The sequence below is a fragment of the Scomber scombrus genome, chromosome 3 (genome assembly GCF_963691925.1).
Source record: "Scomber scombrus chromosome 3, fScoSco1.1, whole genome shotgun sequence".
Lineage (NCBI taxonomy): Eukaryota > Metazoa > Chordata > Actinopteri > Scombriformes > Scombridae > Scomber > Scomber scombrus.
In genome coordinates this window covers 1,631,477-1,658,092 of record NC_084972.1, presented here as the reverse complement: position 1 = coordinate 1,658,092, position 26,616 = coordinate 1,631,477, and the positions used below count along the sequence as shown (strand labels likewise).

General features: G+C 38.7%; 1 protein-coding gene across 1 annotated transcript in view; it reads right to left on the bottom strand.

Annotated features, from left to right (window-relative positions):
- ptprga (protein tyrosine phosphatase receptor type Ga) overlaps positions 1-26,616 on the bottom strand; it is a 472,388-nt gene that overhangs the window by 179,014 nt on the left and 266,758 nt on the right. Inside the window, exon 3 of the mRNA XM_062416078.1 lies at positions 6,610-6,792. Coding sequence (XP_062272062.1) covers positions 6,610-6,792 — 183 coding nt within the window. The remainder of the gene's footprint in view (positions 1-6,609; positions 6,793-26,616) is intronic.

Sequence of the window (26,616 nt, the reverse complement as noted above, 5' to 3'; positions counted from 1 at the left end):
AAGCTATTATTACATTATGACACTTACAGGCTGGTATCTCTACCAGGCTCACATATACATTCATATTGACAGGTCCACTGAACACTGCAGCCTCAAGGGACAACTAGCAGGACTTTACACTTACAGTAAAGTATCGGTCCACTCACATCATTGGACATCTGAGCTTCACTGTACAGAATGACATATGTCTATGTATGTGCTTGTTTTCACATGAATCTACTGACTTTCTCACCTTAAATCTAAGTTTAAGAGGTGTTACCTTTCTGAACAGGTTGTGTGTACATACTCTGACAATGGACTGTTTTAGTGGAGTAGGAGAAACATATTGTGTACAGCAGATTTGAAATGAAATGTTTTATGATGTACATATTCATAGATTCTGTTTTATTTTTTTTTATTTTGTTGGTCTAAAAAATCATATCAGACACAAATTATAACTGAAATAAGGATCTTAAAACATGCATGGAAGGGATCATTAAATCAATCTGCTCACTCGAAACTAGCTTGAAAAGAATCTGAATGAAAAGAAGAAGTCATGAGTCATGTGATGGGATAAGTGTTACCACAGTAAAAGTTATGCTAACTTTACTGTAGATGAGTGTGTTAACCTTTGTTAACTTTGTTAAATCAGGGGATTTACAGTAGCATCTGTTGATGTGACTCTGCATTGTTGGCTTTTATTGTTGCTTTTCCTCACACTCACTTTCAGCTTGAATGCAAATGAGCTTTTTGACATCATATGACTTGAACCACAGGAACTCATAAACAGCTGCAGGAGCCGCATTTATGATTTCCCTTCCCATTTCCTCTGTGTAGCTGTTTTGAAAGATAGTTGACATTTGGCTGAGTGGATAACTGTATAATTAACACTCTGGCTGCAATGACAAATGACACTCTTATATGCATGGCTTAATAAACAGAAAGTATTGTAGAGTATTTTCCCCAGGATGATGCTGGGAAATCAACACATCCAGAGTCTGTGCGTCACCATGGAAATACAACTGTGGCTGCACTGCTACCATGCACCATTGATTAACAATGGTGCATGCAGTATGAATGACGAATGACAGATGAACACTACAGGTGTATGATAGTCTGGGTGGAGATATCATCTAGTTGCTAGTTGGCATGAAACACCAATAAGGTTCCTTCAGCAGATTGATTTCCCTGAATTGTGCTGATATGTGTGCCATACATGTTTTTTTACAATGTATGTTTTGCACTGCACAAAATAAGTAAAAGTTCCCAAATATTAAATGTTATTTAAAGACAAGCAACAGTAAATAAGAATCTAATCCAATCAAATCAAATCAAATAAATGCCATTATTGAAATTTAATTCAAGAACAATCTGATCAAAGAAAAAGTCAAAAACATGAATCTGACCAGACAGTCAATGCCAAGAAGGATAATATCAGCTGATCTTGAGCGTATTAGACTGTAATACTGTACCTATTATTTGTATGACTAAAGTCTTTCAATCAAGTCAATATATGCTACTCATTTTTTAATATATACCACATAAGCCATATATCAATACACTCTCTTCTCCTGGCAGCAGAGCTTTCTGCTCTGTCATACCAGCAGATGTAAACTTTACCTTGACAGACAGTGAGGAAATGAACGAGAGGCCATGACAGCAGTTAGTGAGGAGCTGCTCTGTGTGTGACTGTTCCAGGTCTGTGCTGTGACGCAGCGCAGCGGCAGGTGTGGAGATGACTGACAGCTTTCATTTCATCTGAAGAAGTCACACTGTTTGTCCCTGTGCATTACGCTGGTGAACACTAACAGGATGTTTGATTTTATGAAAGGAGATGACATGCAGTAATACAATAACCTACAGCATGTTACATATTTTGAATGTACATATAACAATTCTGGACAAATAAAGCGAGGTTGTGCTGGGTTAAAAACTCAGCCTGCTGTGAGCATCACACATTTAGTGTTAAAGTCTCACATAAAAATTAATATATCCAGCTCAGCAACGATTCCCCTAAAAGCTGCAATATTTTATACTGAGGACAAAGTATCGGACACAACAAAAATCATATAATGATTTTGCTATATTTAGAGCATTTCCAGCACTGCGGCTAAAAATATTCTCAGCTAATGTCCTGACAATTGGCTTATTACATTATGCAGGATCTTGTGTGGAAATGCTAATGTGGGAGTGCTGCTTTAAAAAGAAAGAACTCTGGAACACCAAAAATCAGAAACAATCCCCCAAAATAAGTTTATCAGTTAGCGTTAGTGTTCTTCTCCATCCCATATTTAGAGTGGACTTACTTTTATCCTACAACTGTCACAGCTTATAACTTCCAATTTTATGTACCCACTGTCTGGCACATCTCACAAAGACTGCACAAGAATTTGTATTTCACGCTATGTTAGTGTCAGGGTTGGCTCTCTTACTTTATTTTACACTCATTACATCTTTACCATTTTTTCTATTATAAGCAGCTCACAGTATACTGTCCCAATGCACTGACTGACGACAGCCTGCAACTATACCACAGTAAATGCATTACTGATTGATAAAGTCTCCATACATACATGTTCATATTTGATTTACACAAAACTGTTCTCTCCTGCAGAAGGACAACACTAGTCAGAGCCAAGACATGAAGTAGTGTGACGTTCTTGTAGAGCAGTGGAAATTAAAAATGTCACACAATACCTACAATGCAATTAACCAGTGGTGGATGAATATTCACATCATTTTCTTCAGTAAAATTACCAAAACATGTAAACAAACTCCATTACAAGAAAAAGCGCTGCATGAAAATACTTGACTAAAAGTACACTAAAAGTATTATGAGCTTATACTTGAAATATTACAGTAAAAGTACTGCAGTATTATGAGTGATGTAGTATGCGGTATTACAGTAAAAGTAGTGCAGTATTATGAGTGATGTAGTATGCGGTATTACAGTAAAAGTACTGCAGTATTATGAGTGATGTAGTATGCGGTATTACAGTAAAAGTACTGCAGTATTATGAGCGATGTAGTATGCGGTATTACAGTAAAAGTACTACAGTATTATGAGCGATGTAGTATGCAGTATTACAGTAAAAGTACTGCAGTATTATGAGCGATGTAGTATGCGGTATTACAGTAAAAGTACTGCAGTATTATGAGTGATGTAGTATGCGGTATTACAGTAAAAGTACTGCAGTATTATGAGAGATGTAGTATGCAGTATTACAGTAAAAGTACTGCAGTATTATGAGTGATGTAGTATGCGGTATTACAGTAAAAGTACTGCAGTATTATGAGTGATGTAGTATGCAGTATTACAGTAAAAGTACTGCAGTATTATGAATGATGTAGTATGCAGTATTACAGTAAAAGTACTGCAGTGTTATGAGCGATGTAGTATGCAATATTACAGTAAAAGTACTGCAGTATTATGAATGATGTAGTATGCAGTATTACAGTAAAAGTACTGCAGTATTATGAGTGATGTAGTATGCAGTATTACAGTAAAAGTACTGCAGTATTATGAGTGATGTAGTATGCAGTATTACAGTAAAAGTACTGCAGTATTATAGTGATGTAGTATGCAGTATTACAGTAAAAGTACTGCAGTATTATGAGCGATGTAGTATGCGGTATTACAGTAAAAGTACTGCAGTATTATAGTGATGTAGTATGCAGTATTACAGTAAAAGTACTGCAGTATTATAGTGATGTAGTATGCAGTATTACAGTAAAAGTACTGCAGTATTATGAGTGATGTAGTATGCAGTATTACAGTAAAAGTAGTGGTTTGGTCCTCTGACTGATATATTATTATTATGACATCATTAGATTATTAATAGTGAAGCATCAGTGTTAGAGCAGCATGTTACTGTTGTAGCTGCTGGAGGTGGAGCTAGTTTACACTACTTTATATATTGTTAGCTAGTTTAGTCCAGTGGTTCCCAACCTAAAAACTAAGTTCTGATACACAAATGTGTTTTCAGTTTTTGGACTTTTTCTCTAATCTTTGATTTTTGCTGAAATATTGGATCATTTGAACATTTATTGAAATGAAAGCATGTGAGAAGTTTAGAGGGAAAAATCACTATTTGGTGGAGCTGTTAACAACTCATAGACATCTGACATGTGAGCCGACTACACACTGCTTTTTGTAAGACGTCAAAAGACAAAAAGGTTGGAAACCACTGGTTTCATCTTTAACAATGTGTTGTATTATATTCCACAGCTCTGTTTTTTCAGAGGAAAGGATCTGATATGTCTATGTGTCGCAGCCTGTCTGTGTTATGAAGGCATCAGTATAGACTTTATTTTTTACAAAACAAACCTGCTTAGTAAAGCTACTGTTAACCTATAGAAGAAACAGTAAAATACTCAAATGTGTCACCACATACGACTCACATAATCCTTGATGGATTAAATGATGGGATGTAACACATTATTGTGTTAAACACTCAGCTGTGCTCTGGGCAGCACTCTCAGTGTTGTCAACAGCCCTACCAACCACCTGTGGCCCCCTGCCTCTCAAAAGCCTTTCAACTCCATATCTCGACCGAGGGGAAAGGATCATCCATCTTAGTGACAAACTGAAATTGTGAAAAATATCTGCGGCTGACAAGGAGAGTCCTCGTGATGCCAGGAGAGCTGTGTGCAGATGGCCTGGTGCTGAATCCTACAGGCGGTGACACCTGCCATGCCACTTGTACTAATGTGACTACAGCATGTCTGAGTGAAAATAGGATGTGTAATCTTTATCATAAATGACTTGCTACATATTGCACCTGTCCTGTTTTATAATCATGTGCAGAGGAGTGATGTAACAGTTTGACATGCAGACATCTGCCAATATGAGTTGGGATTATTAGAGCTGTCACATTTCCACTCTTCATTCTCTCTGCACTGTGGTCTGTCACAGTATTATATGGTTCCAAACATCCTGTCATAAACAACTGCAGAGAACATGACTCACAATGCTATTTTGATGTTGAATACATTTTATTAAGTCTTATTTTTGTAGTTTTGACCATCATTTCTATAAGTTATGGTACTATACTCACCAAAGTATTTGATATTTTCTAGCAATATTGTTACAATGAAGTCCGAAGGGGCAGAAACACAATGCCCCTTATTTAGAGGTAAAGTAAAACTGAAAGCACCAGGTGTTAATAATAATCTATATAGTCATAACAAGTAGTTGAACCAGAAAGCAATTGACTTTTCTTATTCTTATAAGTTTGGCTAACCTCTTTGTTTCCAACCTGTCTGACTCATTTAATGTCACATTCCCACATCTTAGTGCCAGTCTCCCAAAAATTACATTTATACACTAAAGAAAATGTCAGACTGAAGGGAACTCCCTTAAGATTTAAAGACGTATAGTAGCTTTGATGTCTGCTGTGTGGGTGTTGATTGACACCTGGCTCACCACCTGCTATCCCCTGCTCTGGGACTCGCAATGAGTTGGACTATTGTTGAAATATTTCACCAAGTTTTACATTACTTGACTTATAAAATGATACCTGTCCTGTAAGCACAGTTTAGCTAAAGTAACTAATGTTAGTTCAAGTGCAGCACTCTGTATTACTAAACTAGCATTAGCTTGGGTCCAAGGTAGCTGGGTGTGTTTCCAGAGCATGGAAGGAAACACCCTGCACTCCTATTTATTCCAAATAGAAAAGATGGAGCCAACCATCAACTCTGGGCTTCAAACCAGCTCCAATATAAACCAATGGGGTCGTCACACCTCACTACATCCATGTGCATACAGGCTATGGGTTCTTCCTCTTGGCACGAGATAACTAAGCAAATTTAATATAAATCTGTCTATTAAGCCTCTTTCACACATAGTACCCACTAAATGACTACACATACAGCTACATTCAGGAACAATGTCAGAATAGGTGGGGCAAGGGACAGTCCAGCTGATGGTGGTCATGCAACACATGGATGCCAACTGCTCTGTGCAGAGTGAGAAGAGCTGCCTTATTTCTGAATATGTCCAGTTTCCAGCCATTCTTGAAAAAAAGAGTGTCTATTCAAACAAATAACAGGTATTGCTTAACAGTTGTCAAATCACCTGTACAAGCATTTTCAAAGCAACCATAAATAAGTCCCAGATTCAGGTTCGCTAGCTCCATGTGAAAGTGTTTTTCATCAGCTGCAAGTAACTCTCTACGTACTCATCCCTGTTACTGTCCCTATATTACTGATTTCAATAACAAGACAACTGTACTGGGATTTTCTCTGAAATGTTGTAGGAACTTGGCAGTAGAGATTTCCCTAAATATCAATGGTTGCTCCCATTCACACATGACCCCATGCAGGAAATGTTCCTGAACATGGTCCTGAGATGAAAGGTCAGGAGTCGTGAAAATCATGAAAATGAGTGTCATTGTCTAACTTGTGTTAAATGTTGGAACCTAAAAAGTGTTTCAAAGGCCTCATACATCACATCAGCAATGATTTGCTACTCAGTCTGCCCTAAAATCTCCATATAGATATTTGTCTTATTTTCAACAGTCTAAATCATCTCACTCAGCATGAGAGTATCATCATGAGTTATGTCACATATATAAGCTTTAAACAGGTACATTCAATCTGCAGTACAAGCCTGTGTTGTGTTTACTGTACCTGTTTTGCCAGTGTTCTTCATAGATGTCTTATTAGATGATTCACTATCAAAGCCCTCCAGTGTCAGTTCCTGATACTCTGTGGATACTTTGGTATCCTGGTCCACAATGTTGACTGGTGACTGGTTTCTCTCTCTGCATTCTGGGTAGGCTGATGACCATCCCTCATCTGGCCCGTATATACCTGGGGGAAACAGGAAAAGCAACCTTGTGTCACCACTAGAAGGATACAGTATTGATGTGACACTGAGTAGGCTTTAGAGGGATATATCAGAGAGAAATGACATTTTATAACTATCTCATGTCCTCTGAAAACAGCTGACAGCATGCACTGCCAACTCATCTGAATTCCAATTAAACACTGCTCACAGAATAAACATGATGAACACCAAACAGAGGCTGCTGCTGGAAAAGCAGCATCAACATCTCATTTTCATTCATGTGGTAAATAGAGATTTTCAAAATGTCATTATTACGAGGCCGTGATGTGTCCTCTGCTGCCGTTAGCGAAATCATACATATAAAGTCAATTCAATATTTGGTTTTGCACTACTGGCCTCCTTCTCAACTTCCCCTCAGACAAGCCCTCTGCAGTCAGCGTTAGTCACAGTGTTAGTGAGCTGACAGGGAACCCTAAAACACCTCAGACAAGTGAGGAGGACGATGAGTGAGTGTGTGTGTGTGTGTGTGTTTGTGTGTAGAGGGCATCCTTTGACAGTCAATGTCCGCAGAGTGAAAGCCTGAGGCCAGAGGAGTCATTTTTTTTGCAGAAGCTGTGAGAGAAAGATAGTTGAAGGGAACGCCAGGGCCAGGGCTTTAATACCTGTGTGTTTACTCAAAGAGCAGTAGCTGTAGCTACTGGACACACTTGGGACACAATGTTGCCTGGGGCATCCAAGCCCCCTCCCCTGGACACTCAACATAAACAGGGGACCAGTTGAATAATAATACATTTCTCTGAGATGAAGTATTTGGCTTTTGGTGACTATAGAGAACCGAAGTGAACTACCAGAAACCATATTCAAAATCAATTGTAACACAATGTATTAAAATCACTCTGTTCAACAGTATGTTGTATGGTTCATTCAATGTGTCAAGACAGGAGCAGTAGTAGTGTTTTTTTATTTAATATTTATTTTCTGACTGCATTTGAAAAAAATCCATTTCCCCGTGATTCTTCGACCATTGCCAGTTAAACATCACCAGCTTGACAGACTGAGGCAAGTCCATGGGCAGGTCAGCTGTGGCTGGTTCAGACTTGTCTGTAATAACAGCAGGACAGACAGGATCCAACAGCGCAGACATTTTTAGACAGCAGAGATCACAGCAGAAACATTTGAAAATTGCCTTTCAAAGGAAGAGCTGGATGATATACGTGTGGAAGAACCAAGTAAGAAATGCCATATTACATGTGCTGTTCTGTGAATGTTAATAGATCTGTATGTTTATTATCTTGTCTTAATGACTTCATTGTTATTTTAAATTTTATTTGTTATGGGTTTCCCATTGTAGAGGTGCAGCCACTTGTTTAACTTAATCCTCAGGAGCATATTTCACTTTGTCAGAAAGTCCAATGAAGTTATAATAAATAATAAAGTTTGTTCCAGTCCACACATCTGGAACAAAATTATCAGCATGCTAAGTTGTTAGCCTCGCAGACCCACAGCTTCTACACTGAGTTGGGATGATAGCTGGGTGGCCTTATGTGCAAGGTTGCATTAGTGCCCCCAGGGGCCCCTGGGTACTGAAGCTCATGTCCCCGAAACAAACTTATTTTGTTCTGATTGGATAATGCTGCTGTAGTTGGAAACCTTGTAACTCCATATTTCGTTTTGGACACACTAGGTTTCTGATAGTGACCATAATTATCAACATCAAGAGAATGGGTCACGCATTATGTTGTAGTTCTGTAAAGCCCGACAACAAAATGAAAGCCCCTTTCTGCTCAGATTGCCCATATTGTAGAGCCAGCCATGCTCGTGTGATAAAGTTACTGTGCCTGATTTCATTATATAGAAACATCTTTCCTTCCATAGTATCTCTTAAATCTTTACTACATTACTCAATACTATATGAGTAATGTAGTGTAATGTTAAGTGGTCTAAACTGTAAAAAAAAAAAAAAATGTACGTCATGTCATTACCCATATCATTCATGGCATGGGAATATCTGAAACACATTCATATTTTTTAATACATGGAACATTCAAGGTGAATTTCTCTGTAGTATCACTGTGGACTGTCTGTAAATCACTCCTCTTGCTCTAATCAGATTTGAATTCATAGCATTTACCTTGATACTGACAGTTATTAATGGGTGCTTGCTCAAACAGGTTTGAAATGTCATAAGTGGAGACATTCGCACGTATTTTCATTTGTCTACCGTCGTATCAAAAGAAATATCAGAGGCCTTTGGGAGTTCAATATTACCATAAAAAAAAAAAAAAATACTAATCTTAAATATGTTCCACTTGTGGTATCATCTTTTGTCAATGTTGCTCTCTTCCTATCTACATCTTATCCTTTCCTGCCACTATGACCCAGTTTCATTTTATCTCAACAGTCAGTGCACTCAGCTGACTATATAATACAAAGCTACAAGTCCAGTGCTACCCTACACCTCCCTGCATGTGGCCTGACAACAGAGATACCCACACACTTCCATTTGCTCTGAATTAATGAGATGAAACATGTTCAACTGATTTAGTTTAAGCACAAACTGATATAATATTTTTGCTTTAATTTTATTTAATTGACTGCATACTCACACCTATTTCACAATTGTATTATGAGATGACAACCCTATACAACAGGCCACATGGGCCTAATTAATCACTGTACATTCAACCCTACTTTCAGATATGGTCCTTTGTGTTTGGCTCCGAGCAGGTTTTGCTTCTGTGCTGTTTCCCATTCAAGCCGCGTTGTAAGCAGCACAGACCTGTAATTCTCCTGTCAGTGAAAACTAGTTGAGCTCTGCGATGTGGAGGATGAGATAAGACGTGAGCTGTTAAACACAGTTTTCATTGAGATGTAACTGGAAATCAGGCGAGGTGCGTTGCTTTGCCATTTACTGGAATACATAGAAAAACAGCTCAAGATGACTGTTGAAAACAGCATTCATCTTCCCTGAAATAGTGCTGTGGTGGGTTTTGGACTGTTTATAGGCTGCAGATAACTACCCTTTGCTTTACTTTGAACTGTGGACAAGTGAGATTTCACTTCTGTCCAAATGTGGTGGTTGTTTAGTTGCTGTACACTGCTCTCCCTGTCATGTTTTCAAAGTTTGTTTAAAGGAGCATTCCACTTATTTTATTCAGGAGTACTACCCAACCATTGAAAACTGTTTTATAATGTCTTCTCTGGCTCGGGAGCTCTATCCAGTCTGAGAAAATCATTTTTTCCTTTGATAGTGCACACACAGTGAGGTGCAGACCAGTGTGAGCATCAAGTCCATCCATATTAAAACACATTGCGCATTCTTCATGAAACATTTTCAGCTCTCTTGCCTTCATCAGAGTGTCAGAAGCCACTTCTGTTTACCTTATTAGCTGATTTATTATGTGACAGACAAATCACAATAAATACCATGTATATAAATCATCATAATCAACACCTTTTCAAAATGACTATACAAAATAGCCCTTTTACTGACACAATAATTCTAAGAGAAATGAGATGTTGAAATGTTGAAATATTGATGTTTTGAATTCATGGTCATCAATATTTCTCTAAAGCTTCTTTCATACTGCAACCCTGAAATACCCCTTCATTACCTGGAGGAGCTGTAAGTGTGAATGCAAATGTCCAAATCAGTCAGACCAGACGTTAAATAGACATTACCCCGACAGCTCCCTAATACAAACTGTGTAATGTCCAATTGAGTCCATGTGTGAATGCAGCAGTGGGCTATATCTGCTTGCTGCTGTGAGTGCAGGCTTGGGGGGGATAATGGAATACATGGAATGCTAGTTATTGAATTAGGATACAAAATAAGAACTAACTGTATTTCATCAAAGTTACAGGAAGAAAACATGTAATCAGATTACAAATACATTTAGTATGGCTGCCACAAAGCATCGTACAAATAAGTTAAACATACAGTACACCTGTGTGATGCTTCACACAACCATTGGACCGAGCTCTGTTTCATCAGAGACTTTAACTGACAATGTTCTCTGTAATGTTTATCATGTGTAGATTAAAAAATTGCAAAGGTGCGACCATTTCTTTCTCTGAGTGACACACTGATGCACTGTTTTAACACAAGCAGGCTGGACTATGTTATGTAATGTTCTCCTTTCTGGTCTACCAAAACCCTCAGAAATCAGCTACAGCTGATTCAGAACTCTGCAAGCCAGGACCAGAAGGAGACAACACATTACACCCATTTTAAAGTCTTAATATAGGTCATCTGTTAGTTTTTGTATTGATTTTTAATTGTTTTACTTGTTTTTGAAGCACTTCATGCTTGTGATCAAAAGTAATGGAGTTACTTTAATATTGTGATATTTGGATGATGTCCTGTGTAAGTGTGTAAGTGCAACAAAATCCAGCAGTGAGGGAGATGGTACGAGCAATTCATCAAACAACTGTTGAACGAGCAGAACATACACTTAAATTCGATGTCTTTCACTTCCAGCAGTCAACTCAATTTTACACATGCAAGCTAAGCTGCATTTTTCTGACTGGGTCTGAACGCTCCACTGTGAAGCTAGCTCTTGGGATACATCACTTCCTGTCATTTCTAATGAAATAAAAGATGTTTTATTTCTGGTGGAAAGCTTAAAAAAAAGCTCAATTACAACCATAGTATACTTTTTGGATCATGTCCTGCCCCCTGCACCCCTCACTTAAACCAAACAATGTATTTCCAGTCAGTGAAAATGTGTCTGACACAGGAAATCTCTTGCTGTGTGTCCTGACCTGAGTGTCTGGACATTGTGAGTCCATGTGTGAAGACAGCTTATAGTGATGTTATCAGGGTTATCTCAGCTTGGGCTTGGAGATGAAACATGTATAACAAACATGTATGTTATATGATAACAAAAAAGATTAAATTGTGACACCAAATACTAATTCACTAGAACAGCAATCTCACCACAGCTCATTGTTAAAACCAAAAAAAGAAACTCAATGTTCAAAAGTCATTCTTGATGTGGGAAGCAGCGGTTGATGAAAAAAACATTAATTAGCTGTTCTGTTTTTGTTTTATAATGTACTGTGTTCTGTTGAGGTCTGTTTGGAACACTTTTCGCCATGCATGACCCTGAGCACAAGCACTGAATAGATGTAAAGCTATCTCAGAAGTTGTCTGAAACAGTATGAGAGACACAGGAGGTCTGCATGCATGAATAATGTCATCTTGCTCGTTGACATCAGACCGTTGGGAAGATGAATGCATCATTTATGATAGTTAACCCCGGTATAACACAAGGTTAATAAATCAAGTTTTCCTCAGTTCTGAGACTTTGTCACTGAAACAACTTGAAGTTCTTTTTTGGAGAGGGGTCACGCAAGTGTGAGAGTACTAACCTCAGGGCTACACTCCATTAGCTTTCTGCCAATGAGTTTGAATAAAGTAAGTTTCAGCACTCAGTTTATCTGTAACATTAAGCTTAGGCAAGTAGAGGGTTGTCCCTGATATAACTGATCATATACAGCTTGATCCTAAATAAAAATGATTTCTACATTTTGAAGCACAGACACACCATCTGTAGCTCACTTGTAGGTTTCTGTAGGCATATTTTGAAGCCTGTAGAATCAGTCAGAAGTTTAGACACACCTTCTTATTCACCTTCAGTCTTTTGATGGGTACTATACGTCTCAGCAGAAACAGCCTAATGTGAGCACAGTGGATGCTGGAGTGGAGTGTTGAAAACATATTCATTTTTTAATATCATTTTTTGACCACTTGGGGTTGAGAGGAATAAGCAGTCTAATACTCTATTAAGATGTTGCAGACTGCTGCCCATTCACACATCCAGCAGACACAAAGACACAGTGAGCTAATCCTTAACTTTGTGTGTGTGCTGTTTGGTGCTGGGCAGGTAGTGTACAGTAGGGTTATCACAGAGGTTAGAGAAAGAGCCTAACATACTGTGTAAAAGCTCCTGTAAAGCTGAGGGGAATGTCAGAGACAGGTGATGAAACATCTTTTAAATTACACAGTCACTAGATCAATTTTTAATAAAAATATTGATTAGTGCAACTTTAATATCTGAAAAAAAGATTTCAGGGGCTTTAAGTCAGTTGGTCGGTGCACACCAGAATAACATGATATCATTCGTCTGTCCCTTTCAAAAGGATTACATATCACTGTTGATAATGAAAAGGTGTGTTTTATGATGTGACAACACTGTAGTTAAGTTTTTAATCAACTTGGTTATGTTTAGGTAAACATCATGGTTTGACTTAATATTACTACCCCCTGAAAACCTTTCAAAAAAAAAAAGTTTTTCTATTGTTGCCTCATTTTACATATCTGTATTTAATGTTTCAGTGTCGTTATGGTTACAATAACAATCTTGTGTTTAAGGTTTATGGATGATCATGTTCATAGTAACAACTCCCCCCCCCCCCCTCCCAAAAAAAACAAAAAAACAAAAAAACAAAAGAACAAAAAAAAAAAAAACAGCAGATGTTGACCCACTGATCCATTCCAGCCTCCTCCCTACTTGGTATTTGTCAGTCTATAAAAACCTTTAATCATTACGGCTGCCAGGCCAGGTGAACCACCATGAAAAGATACCACACACAGTAAGTAATGTACTGAAGAACAACTTTTACAGTATGAAGATAATCTTAATGTTAAAATTCTTAAATGGAAAATTATATCTATAGAATGATATAATGAACAAAATAATAAAATCAGAAGTAGATTTTTCTTTTTTTAACTTTTTGCTAGATACAAAAAAATAAAGTGTTAGTTTAATAAGTACATCGTAACTAAACTATTCTATTAATGTCTATTAATAATGATAAATTAATTTAAAAAATGAACTAATGTTCTAATATTTTTAGGACCCCTGTCAGTCATGGGTCCTAAAGCCTGATTTATGCTTCTACGTAACCTCCACGCCGTAACTATGCCGTTGCCCGGACGCACGTCGTGCACCTTTCGAAGTTCTGCGTCTCTCCATCGTGTCGTGTTTTGTCGCAGTGTAATTCACTGCCAGAGTGGTGGAGGGATGTGCTCCTTTCCTGAATGGTTATCGGTGTCTCTAGTCCCTTCCCAGGTATGACACAGACCATTTCACACTTTATTTTCTGTGTAATGGCCACTTTTTTTTTCGTATTACAAGTATTTAAGAAAACTTGCTCCTCAGCAGATTGAGCTACTTATTTCAAGTGAAAATGTGCTTGAAACAAGTGAAAGTTACTTTTTTGGTGATGAGTCTTATTTTAAGTGTAATGAGATTTATTATGACTAGAAGATTTTGAGTTTCTGCAGTGTTTTGTTGTAATGCACATGATTGTCACACGACATTGTTCTATTTATTAATTATTACTCTGTATATTTTTTGCTACCAAGCAAACCAATCACAGCCCTTGAGGTCTGCGTTGCCACGACACGTAGTTACATTTCTGGGGAGCTGCACGTCAGGGGACGCCGTAGGGGTTCACGGCGACGCAGAGAGCATCCTAACTTTTCACCCCTTTACAGCACCCCTTACTACTGCCACTAGGAGGCACTGTCACAGGAACGTAAAAATGTGCATATGGGGTGCTTACTAGGGGTGTGACGATACACTCAGCTCACGAGACGAGACGAGACGAGACGAGATATTCGGTTCGGTTCTCGTCACACCCCTAGTGCTTACTGAAACGACCAGTTCGGTTGTCTCTTAAAACAGTGTCTAACTGTTTGAACACTAAGAAACACTCACACTGAAAGGATTATGTTGAGTCTTACAAGAAACTGTACTTTTTTTGGTCTGAAAGATGGTTGTGTTCTATCATCTCATCCATCACTGGTCATAACAAACACTAAATGTAACAAACGTTGCATACTGGTATCTGTGATTCCTCAACCGTAGAAATTCTTACTGTTTCTGAGTAATGATGTTGGATTGAAGTTAAAAAAAAAAATGTTCAGTTGATTACATTTCAGTGATCTGTAGATACATTATCATGTTTCTAACCACAACAGTGGCTCCTAAACTACATTCCAGAGCTGGTAAAGAGTCTGGCATTTGAGACTTTCCACACTGGCAGCTAAACAAAAAATGCATTCAAATGCCTTTTTTTTGGTCAGGAAATCACATTCAAAAGCAATTTGAGGAGATGCAGCCTCCGTAACTGTTTTATTTACTGATAAACAAAAGCACTGCTGGAGAATTGTCCAGCGTTGGTGGAGGTTTGCGCCTCTCTGAGTGTGTCCTCGTTTATATTGCATTTTCATAGGAACGCATGCATGAATGATATCTCTTACATCCCACTCACTTTTATTCTCTCACGGAAACATTATGAATACCAGTCCAAGTTTATAAAATCCTTTAAACATGTATGCACGACAACAACTGTGTGATTACATTCCTGAGAGGCTGAATGGCTGCATGCCCACATGTTTTTTTGTTGTTGTTTTTTTTTTAATGAAACTTTTACCTCTTTTTGAATGTAAAGGATGTGATGAGATGAAACACACCGCTAGGGTGGGAAAATCACTAAATCTGTAGGGCGACAGAGTAAATTGATGAAAAAGAAAGAACATCAATATGAGCGCTGGATAAATATATACAGAGAAAGGGCAGATGAGGTCAATGCCATGGAAACAGTGACAGAAAGATTTTTTTTTCTCCATGTACAGTATGTGAGAGTAGGTGTCATGTGTATGTGGGTGTATGTAAATGTACATCTTTGGCAGAAATGATTAACCCACCTGCACCTAAAACACCCAGTAAGTATCATGCTGACAGCTGCAGGACATGCATATATTCAAATGAGAAATTCCTCCTAATTACATTGTTTAGTCTACAGGTTTACAGTGCTGTATCAATTGAATGGTTTTGATTCAGTGTATCCAAATGTGTACAGTAGATGTGTGAATTAAACATGAAAAGATTTATTTGGATTTTGTTGAGACGTGAACAGGATTTTACTTTATGATACATTTAGTTCTTGTCAAAGCATACCACATAGTAGCTCCTACTGCATATTTAGTACAGTAGAAACCAGCACTGCTCAAGCCCAGTCTCAAGATGGGTTTTTTTTTTCTATTATTTCTGTCCCCATAGAAACCTGAAATCATTTAATACTGTGCATTAGTGCTTATTTAAAAGTGCAGGTAATACTTATATTCATATACTCAGGGTGTTTAGAGGTGTAAAATATACCACATTTTAATAGTAACATTGTGCTCAGCATCTCTAATATACTTATCATTTTGTTGTAATTACGATTGTAAGCAAGTAATACAACATTGAAGACACATTTCCATTCTTCTCTGTTTCTATCATATTTCAAACTGTTCTAAATCTTGGTCTCAAGCCCTGTTTTGAGTCTTTTACTCATCATAACAGTCCTGTTAAAACCTCCAATCAAATTTCAAAACGCTGCATTGCATACATGTATAATGCAGACATGTACAGTTATTATGCATTGCAGTTAACAGGATGAAGCCTCATTCATTTTCATTGTACAATAAATTCTATAGTAATTGCTGAGGTCACTGGTTACCTCAACTGAAGACGGATCCAGGCCTTTATTTGAGACAGGCTATTATTAGAGATACACACGATAAAACATTTTGCTAATAATAATCCTTTTAAAAAAGAAGGTCTGTATTGTGACACAGGTACAGGAATGTTCATTTCCAGGGCTTCCTGCTGGCATTGGGGGTTAGGATGCAATTTCATCCTGACCAAGTATGCAACAGCTCTGTTTTGAATCAGCCAGTCATCCCTCTGCCCCCAAAAAATACACCAAAAACATTTTAAGAGTAGCTTGAATTTTTTTTTAAATTATTTAAACTGTGCTTAAGGAACAGTAGTATCACTGTTATGTCAAGTAAATGTACAGCAGATTAAACTGAATCCAGCTTGTAAAATGACCTACTATACTATTATTGTCACAGGATTTGGGATGCACAGCATTGTATCAATTTCATTTTATTAAACTAAATGTATACTTTGCACATATTTGTGAAAGTTGAGGGTGGAGGGGCAAACTGGTTTTAGGATGTGGGAGTGACTGTGTCCTGATCATTTCATTGCTGCAACATTGCACACATTTGTGAATGACTGTGATTAGGCGGGGTGGAATATGGGGGTGATGATGTTTGTCAGATTTCCTGACCTGGTGTGTTGTACTTCAATTACATTGAATTGAATGAATGTATTGTTCCATCTACCTGCACAGGGACTACGGGCAGAAAATAGCAATTTTGCTAAAACCTGGCACACTGCATCTCTGCTTGTTTTATACAAGGTTAATATTTGATTGTGCACTGACCATGTCTCAATAAAATAAAATTAGAAATGATATGCTAATCGCTAATGTATTTTGCTATATATTAAATAATTAAATATACCAGTTAAATTTAAATGCCTGCTTTTTTTGAGAATTTAGTGGTTAGAAATACATTGCCAATGTTAGATTACAGAGATAGGAATCACATTTTGAAATCCAGCAAGACTGACATTATCTCTACCATTTTCATCATATTTTACACTGTAGTTCAGTTTCAAGCTGCTCAGTACAGCACTTATTCATAAGCTCAAAATGATAACTTTTGCTCAGCATGAGTTATAAAATGCCTGTAAATCATTCACTGCTCTGCGTCTGTAACACAGCACACACTCCCTCCATTTTCTTTCAAACACGCTTCAGCTCATGATAAGAGTTTTCATAACCTTTCAGTTAGGAAATACATGAAAGTCACTTTTCATTGACTCGCAGTGTTAAACTAATTTTAAAAGGCAGGAGAGAAAAAAAAAAAGATTGAACTCAGCAGCTCAAAGCAATCAGTTTCTTTAGGAAATGTTTTTTTCTCATTCTATCTGAAGTAGTAACATCAACAGTGGTCTGGAGGTTCATTTCTCTGTAAAAGTGCAGTGGATCATTTTGGTTTGAGGGCTACGATGCTAGTGATTACATTCAAATAGTTTCTGAAAGTTAACTACTGTTCTGCATCTCTGCTGAATCAATTTGACTTTAAGAACCTTTCCACAGTTTGCCAGTCTTGTCAGATTTGAACAGCACTGTGCAGCTTGGATCCAAAACTTTCCTCCATATTTTATTTCATTTCAACATTTGCTTCTGCCAGCACTCCATCAGCAGCATCATGTAATATACTTATTTTCCATTAGTTGGAAAACAACAACAGCCAGTCTCTTGTGGATGGATGATTGTCTGCACTTCATAGTGAACTGGTTAGTTAAGCCTTACACTGACTACACCAGCTGTACTAAATGCCTGAAGAGCACCTCGCTGTCAAATTGGCAGTGTCAACAGAAACTGATCCGAGCTCTCTGTGAATATCTTCTTTTCGGTGTCTGCCTCCTTCCTCTTCCCACTCACGCTAGCTTCCACTATATGCACCCCACTCACTCTAAACTCTGCCCTTAATTGAAAGCAATACTGGGCTCCTGGGCTCTAAAATGAATTTGTCTATGATTACTCATGCCCTGGCGCGTTGCGAGCACCGGGTAATGTCTATTTCATTGAATTAGGCGGCATCCTGTTCTCCTTCCCCTCTCCTCAATCTCCGTCCTTGCCCAGGGGCAGCTATTGATTGAGGTGGTCTGGCTTTCGTATAGGGCTTGCATTACCTATGGATCCAGACAGCCGCGGCCTGGCCGGCAAATGCAGTGGAAGAGAAAACATGAAGCGATTAGTCACTGCCTTAATACAGCTAATTTCTGCTGAAAGCAGCAGTATGGGGAAGTGCAAAGGTAAAGGAGGAAAGGAAAGAGAGGACTAGCATGACTGCTATAGCGCTAACCTCAATCACACACCTGGCTAATGGCTAAGAAGCTGTGTGCTGAATAGGCAGACTCACAAAAGGGTGCTGAACCTAGAAATCTATTTCCATCTTTAAGTTTCCATTATGCTCCTGCTCTGAATGCATGTGTAAATGGTCGAGACTCAGACCCGCCAAGCACAAGTACTGTACAACTGAAAGTGTTAATAGTTAGATACATACATGATTCTAAAGGAGACATTGCATGCTTTTTGTAATTATCTGTCATTTACATACTCAGTCATGATGTTGGATATTAGACATGGTCACAGTTTCTATACTTGAGGTGAATATAAGTAACAATGCTCCCAGCACTGTGTAAAGCTCAGGCTTCAGCTGCCCGCAATCTTTCATTTGCTTTTTTTTTTTTTAAACTTTCCTGATGAGATGACATCAGCCTCAACATCTTGTAAATAAACTTCCATCTATTCCTTAATCTGTGTTACTGTGTGTTATGCCCCAGTCTAGGGGTGCCTAGGGCATAACGTGAATAAGCCCCATCTTCCCCAAATCCCAAGTAGCCACCAGCAAAATTAGGTTGTGTATAAGGAAAATATATTTATACAAATAAATTAATGAACCTATAGATATACATAAAATATATGACATGAGTCATTAATCTTCTGCTGCCACCAGACGGCCGCCATCTTGGCTCCTTTTATATCAGGTGGTTCCCGGCTGCAGCCAACCACAGGCCAGGGCACGAACCTCTTCCACCAATCATAACCGCGTCATGACACACTCCTATTTGCATGTCAAAATCAAAAGAAAAAGACACAGGGCACACAAGCGCACACAGCTCACTGTTCACATTTTCCACTCTCATATTCCAGATCTGAATCACACTCTTAACATGTTTGGATGTATTTGAGAACCTGCTGTTTGGAGCAAAAGAAAAATAAAACTGAAATTCTACAACCACTGGTTCTTTAAGTAGCCTCCAGAGCCAGCAGGAGCTAGCCTATGAAAGGAGAGTGTTTTCATCAGGTGTGTGGCCTTAAAGAGGCAGCTTGTATAGGGATCAGTAGAAGTATAGTATAGTACATATTCCAGCTCAGCCCCAGAATAAAAATATGTCCACTTAAGGTCTTTTATAATAATCAAATCAATAACAGCCACAGATGACAAAACCATCAGGCTGTTTAATTGCCAGTAATCCCTCATCTACATATATACATAAATGCACACACACACACACACACTCACAATGGACTGTTTCATGGATAAATAATAAACTACTGCTGAACAATATATGTATGCAAATGAAAAACATTTTTGTATTTTTATACTCTCATTTCTATCTATCTATCTATCTATCTATCTATCTATCTATCTATCTATCTATCTATCTATCTATCTATCTATCTATCTATCTATCTATCTATCTATCTATCTATCAATAATTTAAGTAGTGAACACGTAGCTATGAGGAATAACAGTATCTATCATCCAGCAGTAGTCCATGAAAAGTGTACACAGTGTGGATCTGCTCATTTCATCCTCATCATTTGGAGACATGAACATTTTATTTCATCTACTAAGTACCTACTTCTCCATCATGAACAGATCTACAACAGCCTGAGGCATAAACAAACCAATGTGCAAACTGCCCTGTAGTTTGTGTACTTCCCTGTGCAGTTAGCCGTGACGCTGCTACAGGCGCCTACTTCCTGCGTTTACTCTTTGTTGTCAGACACTTATAATACCAATCTGAGCCTGTCAGTGGCACAAACAAGAGCTTTTAGTGGACGCACTTTGACGGGTCAATAGTCCCCAAGGATTACACTGCAGCTTGTTTCACAGCTGCCGGCTGAAGCCATCTCGCTCAATACTGGACCAATTCCAAAAAAAATGCAGTCATTTAGACCCTAAATGATGGAAAAATAGGGTCCAGGTTGAAAAATACTGGAATTACTCTTTAGTCACAATGTTGGATCAGGCAAAAAAAAGTTTAGAGGATGGAAAATGACTTTTTCCTTTTCTTTTTTTTTGGACAAAGAGGATTAAGTTAGTAAGTACATACAGGACACACTGTTTCCTGCATCGGCACTGGACAACACTGAGCAACCACTTCTCAGGATTTATGTGAAAATTAAAGGATTTTCTTATTTTCTTGAACTTCCTCGTAACAGCTAGTTATTGTTAAATCTAGATTGTGCTCCCTTCCTCTGTGATAACATGCGCAAGACTAGATGATATTCAATAAGGGGCACTGCACCGAATTCATGGTCAACCTGCTCCGCACTCAACTGCTCCTGAACACCACAAATGTTCTATTTCTGCATGTACTAATAACTGAAGGTATTTAGGAGGCTAGAGGCTGCAATGATTGTGTAAACTGCTGTTGATACTAATCCTGCATGCATTGACCTGTACTGTTATGATAAATGGAAGCGGCACTGTAATGAATAGATGAAGCTTTGGCCTCACATAGTTGTATCTGAGCCGTTGCTTATTCATACGTATTTCATGTTCTTGTGTTCAATACATCTCACAGAACATGGAGAGGTTTCATTCATTAATTACATGCAGCCTCCATTAAATACACAAGCTGTGTCAATAACTCCACTAACATGGGTTCATCTACAGAGTGTGTGTGTGTGTGTGTGTGTGTGTGTGTGTGTGTGTGTGTGTGTGTGTGTGTGTGTGTGTGTGTGTGTGACTGTGTGTGTGTTTGTGTGTGTGTGTGTGTGTGTGTGTGTGTGTGTGTGTGTGTGTGTGTATGTGTGTGTGTGTGTTTGTGTGTGTCAGTTTTTTACTCCAGGTGAGGATTTGAAAGCAGAAGAGGTTTTAGGGAGAGACTGGTGCTGACCGCGTCCAGAGATTACAACTAATACCCCCTCCTCACTGGATTGGTTCTTCTCCACTGTATCCAGGTGTCTTCGAAATACAGGCCAACTCCTCAGTGCATTGATTTCTGCCATTTTCGCACTAATCCTGATGGAATCAGTGCAGGGAGAGAAGATCACTTTGTTCCCGCTGAGAGGAAGCTTCCTGCCAAATGAAGGAGAGAAACACACCATTTCTGTCTCTCTTTTTCTTGTTATTTCCACGCTTGAGGAGGCCTTTTCTGACGTGAACGGTTAATTGTAGGAGATGGACATATGGCAAAGGCGAATCTCATTTTTTCCTGGACAGAACATGAATCGGCAGGAAAGATTGCTCTGTTTTCTTCCCCCAGCCTCCCTCCTGTCCTCCGTCTCATTAGGCACAACCTGATTTCATTGTTATTCTCCAGTTTGTCAGATTTCTCCTGACAGCAAATTTCTCCCAAAGGTGTTTTTGCCTTTGTGGGGAAAAACAGTTTTTGTCTTTAGAGGCTTGCGGTCCATAATTGTCATCTTTAAGCAGCTTTTTTCCATACAGTCTTTGGTTTGTTTATGCAGCAAATTGGAATCGTGGCAGGCTTTTCAGCGAGAAGTGAACAAGGTCAGCGGCACAGCATCTGCTTCAAAAATGGCTCTTAATTGACTGAAAAGACTCAAACTCTCTCTAAGGTCAGAAAAGGCAGCCAGGTGTGTTTACAAAGTAAATAATTGACGGATATGAAGAGCAGACTCTCTCTCCTGAGAGACGCTGACAATCTGTGATGGAAGTTGCACAAAAGCAACAGGGATCTCAGATGAGACAACAATGTCCTCCCTCTGTCTGTTTACCTGATTGGACTGTTAATCTTGGCTAATGTTAGTTTTCCTCAGTGTGGCAGCACTTCCTTTAACGCCTGCTTCTCATTATGTTCAGCCATCCTCTCTATTTGGAGTGATCTCTGAGATACTATCAGCTTTCTATTATTACTGTATATTAACTATCCTATGATAAAGTACATAGGATGGAAAACGCCTCCTACTAAGCTACTTTACTTCTTCTGACCACTATTTCAGCACAAGTGTGTTCAAACTTTTGACTGGTACTGTACATATAATACATTCGATTGCATCAATTCATTATTACTGTTTTACTATGACACAACATTAGGTTTTTGCACAAGTTGTGAAATAGGTGAGGTTTCTGTCCCATAGAGAAAACTGTGAAATGTTGCCATGAATACTCAGACTCTTTCATCTTTGACTCATCAGACCTTTGTCACACTTTAATCTAAAAACAACTTCTTTTAGATTAAAGAGCAGATTATGGCTTTTTCAAGTCTGTCTTAATACAATGCTGACATGTCAGTATGTGTGTGGAAATAAGTCTTATTTATTCGCTACTTACTTTCCACACTGGCCCTGAAGCTAGCTAAGACAATTATGCTGAATAGTCTGTATTGTAACTGTAACTTTTACACATACTAGAGAGAAATACCTTCAAAGTAAAAGCTAAACAGTGGATAATGGATAGTATTCCATGATATAATGCAGTAGTCTTAATATGTTTTATTATTTTTTGCTCCTTAATTCCTTGATATTTCTATCTTGAGCTGTATGTCATACAACCATTACCCGTGGTTTCCACTGAAAGCGGCTACACCACGATACAGCTCCTCCACGGTTTGCTCCGTCCTCTGCCTGGTGTCCTACCTCACTGGGAGCAGCAGTGGAGCAGACCATACGCTGGGCAAGCAATCTGCCCTTTTAAATGAATTTGAACTGTTAATATCCCAATCAAATCTGAACTGGTGCCTTTAGGCTACCATAATTACTGCAGCCGCAGCACAACTGAACAGTCCGATTTTGTTAACTTGCTCAAATTCAGTTGATTTGGTCATTTTCTTTGATTTTTTTATACTTCTATTTTGGGTCAGTAGGCTATATAGATAAATGGTCTCTTTATTTTATTCATGTTCGTTGCTGAAATACGATCAGGAGTCTGCGCGAGTTGTTTTATTTTGAAAGTTGACAGGAAGTTTTGTGCTGATTCTGTGTCTGACTTCCTGTCTGTTGCGTTCTGCTCTGTTGAACTTGACTTTGAAACGGTTTCTGTCAAAAATAGACCTGCTGTGTATTCATAGCGCTGCTGCGACGCTGCTGAAATGTGGCGTGGCGTGGCGCTCCCGGTCGGGTTACAGTCATTGATTAGAGTGAAAGTGATCGGCTATCGAAGGCCACAGTGCTGCCTTACCAGTGCTGACAGATCCGGTGGAATCAAGCCCTCAGTATCAACTGTTAATTTGGTGGTGTTAATGAAAAAACAGTGATACTTATTATTCAGTTTTTCAGTGCTTTCATTCATATTTGCAAATAGCTTTATGCCACATATTTTTTTGTTTGATATAATTTCTATTTTGCAGTAAACCACTGCCTATTTGTTTTGTTTCGCTATTTTAACATGTTTGAAATAAACTTAACCAGTAACCAGTTTTGTCCTGTTAAATTCTGGTATACTGTATATTTCAACCTGGTGTGTATTTACCATGAATCTTGACATCACAACTCACCAGCTTACAGTGATACAGGTAAACAGCGACTCCTGCAAAACTACATAAATCAGGGAAAGCTGCAAGAGGCTCCTACAGGTGTCCAAATAAACCTGCTTCAGGTGTTTGTCTGAGCCCAACTGAAAGTAAACACAGCAAAGTCTCTGCCTGGAATAACTGTCAGAGCTAACTGCACAGGGATCTACATCCAGGGCAACCTGCCAAATCACCTAACAACACTACACATTCATCCATGCACACCAGTTTGTTTATGTATGAGGCTGGCTTTCACTGCCAATACACTGTGTTCCAAGGAAATTCAGAGAGCTACACGCAATGACAGATTACAAATCATTAATGTGGAAAGCAAATCACATGCCTGGAACGAGGCTAAGAGATTAATGAAGCATCACATTATTTCTATGTAAGAGTATGTCTAAATATAGGCAGTAAAAACATCGTACTTTCAAATGTGGTGACGTTCATTGTTTCTCATGTGTTGAACCTACTGTTCAAACACTGGCTCATGAAACACTTGGAATAATGCTAAATATACACTGCCTACCAATTAAAAGTCCACATTTTAGAGAGAGAAGTTTTCTTTGTATCATTGTACCGTACCATTCATCCACACAGTGCTTGAACTGACAATGAATGTGGGAGCTCATCTGCCTGGTTACTGGTTACTGGTTACTGGTTACTGGTTACTGGTTACTGGTTCTCCAACGGGAGGAGACGCACCCTCTGCAATAATCACAAATAATGATGTGCACACACATTGAAATCAATGATTGAAAAAAACATAGAAAATCAGCATTAATAGTCCTCTGATGACAGTGAGGACTGAAGACAGACATAACGGAGGAAGGAGGAAGACAGAGACAGAGACAGCTCTGGATGTGCTGTACTGTGCTGATGTGCAGGTGCATTAAGCTCCCTGAACAAGGTTACCCAGAGTCATCCCATTACCTTACACTATTACAGGACATGTGTCTGAATGCTTTGTTCCTGAACCCATTAAGCCTCAGCATTGTGTGAGTGCACGTCATAATAATTTGACACCATAAGAAAAGGATGTGTTTCTTTTTTTTTTTTTTTAAATCTCCTTATCTTCAGTTTATCTAATGCCTCACTGCTCGGCTCTGGAATGCCACAAAAAGACATAATTGCAACCATTTTTTTTCAAAGATTCTTTCCATGTCTTTAATTTTCCAACCAGTAATCAGTCGGTGATTAATATTCATGAATGTGTAATCTGGAATCAGCCTGCTAATAAATTTAGCGAGTGATCTGCCCGGTGCAGCAGTTAATTGTTTTAACTGCTAAAAGTGTCTGTCAGCATTACGCTCAAAATGGCTGCCTCATTATCTCCTGGGAGACGTCGGTTGTCAGTCAGCGCAGCCAATTACTGCGCTCCATCATCAACACATGAGAGAGGAGACGGCGAAATGTGCCCGCCGGCCATAATAAGGCATGATCGTGCTACACATGTGTCAGAAAAATAACAACACACCCCCTACGTGGGTTTAAAAAAAAAATAATAGAAAGAAATCACACGGCTTTTTAACATTCTGCATGTGATTGGAAATTATTCATGAATTGCTCATGGACCAATCAGAACTGCGCTGTTTCCACACCTAAAGCCCCATTAATTTTAATGACTAACATATGGCAAGGAAATCCTAATTGGCCTTTTTTTTCCTTGAGTTGCTGAGATTTTATTTATTTATTTGATATTTTGGATGAAATCCCAGAAGGGAGAATGGATCACTGGGGTTTGAAACAACAGGACACCATGGAGAAGAAAAAAACAGGATAAAAAAAAAAAATTTAAAAAAATAATTATAACTGACAGCTGTAATAAGTCTAACAAGCTGAAAAGCAGAAATAAATCACTAACAGTTGACAGATTGATGTTTTGATGAAATATTTCTTAATGAAATAGTGAAAATGTGTTAAAATGATAGAAAATAAGAGCAACAGAAAATGAATGATTTATTGCCTTTAGAGAGCAAATATAGCCTCCTGTGGATGTGGATGCTGGATATAGGCTCCCATGGGTGCTGACTCCTCTCACCTTGAACACACGAGCCATGTATTGCGCTTTGTGACCAATGGGAAGCAGCAGAGTGAGCGTACATGTGGGCGGAAAAATGCAGTCGGTAGAAGTGAAATGGCACTCAGCCTTAATTAGATATAGTAAAACTCTATAAAGTATAGGTGTGTGTGTGTGTGTGTGTGTGTGTGTGTGTGTGTGTGTGTGCGAGCATGCGTGGACAGTGAGAGACAACATGACAGAGACAGATAGTGATGAAGAGAGAGTGTGTTGACAGAAGGCCACTGGGGCTCCTGGCTTGCCATGGGCAGTCAGTAACTCTGGTTGAAGCCACTGTCACAGTCCATTTCACAGCTGTCTACAGCCACACACACAGACACACACACACACACACACACACTATGCACATGCTCAAAACATGCTCAGGCACAAGATGTCCACATCCCACCCTTCATTCAGTATTTAACTGAGACGGGATCTCAAGCATGTCACACACAGTTAGACTAAAGCACATGCTACAGTTGGGATTTACTGGGTCTGATAAAATGGGAATAAAGTGAAAATCACACAGAGGAAAAATAATCAATCCTGAAGACAAAATAATATTCTAAGATGTCCAAAAACATTCAGAGCTAAAA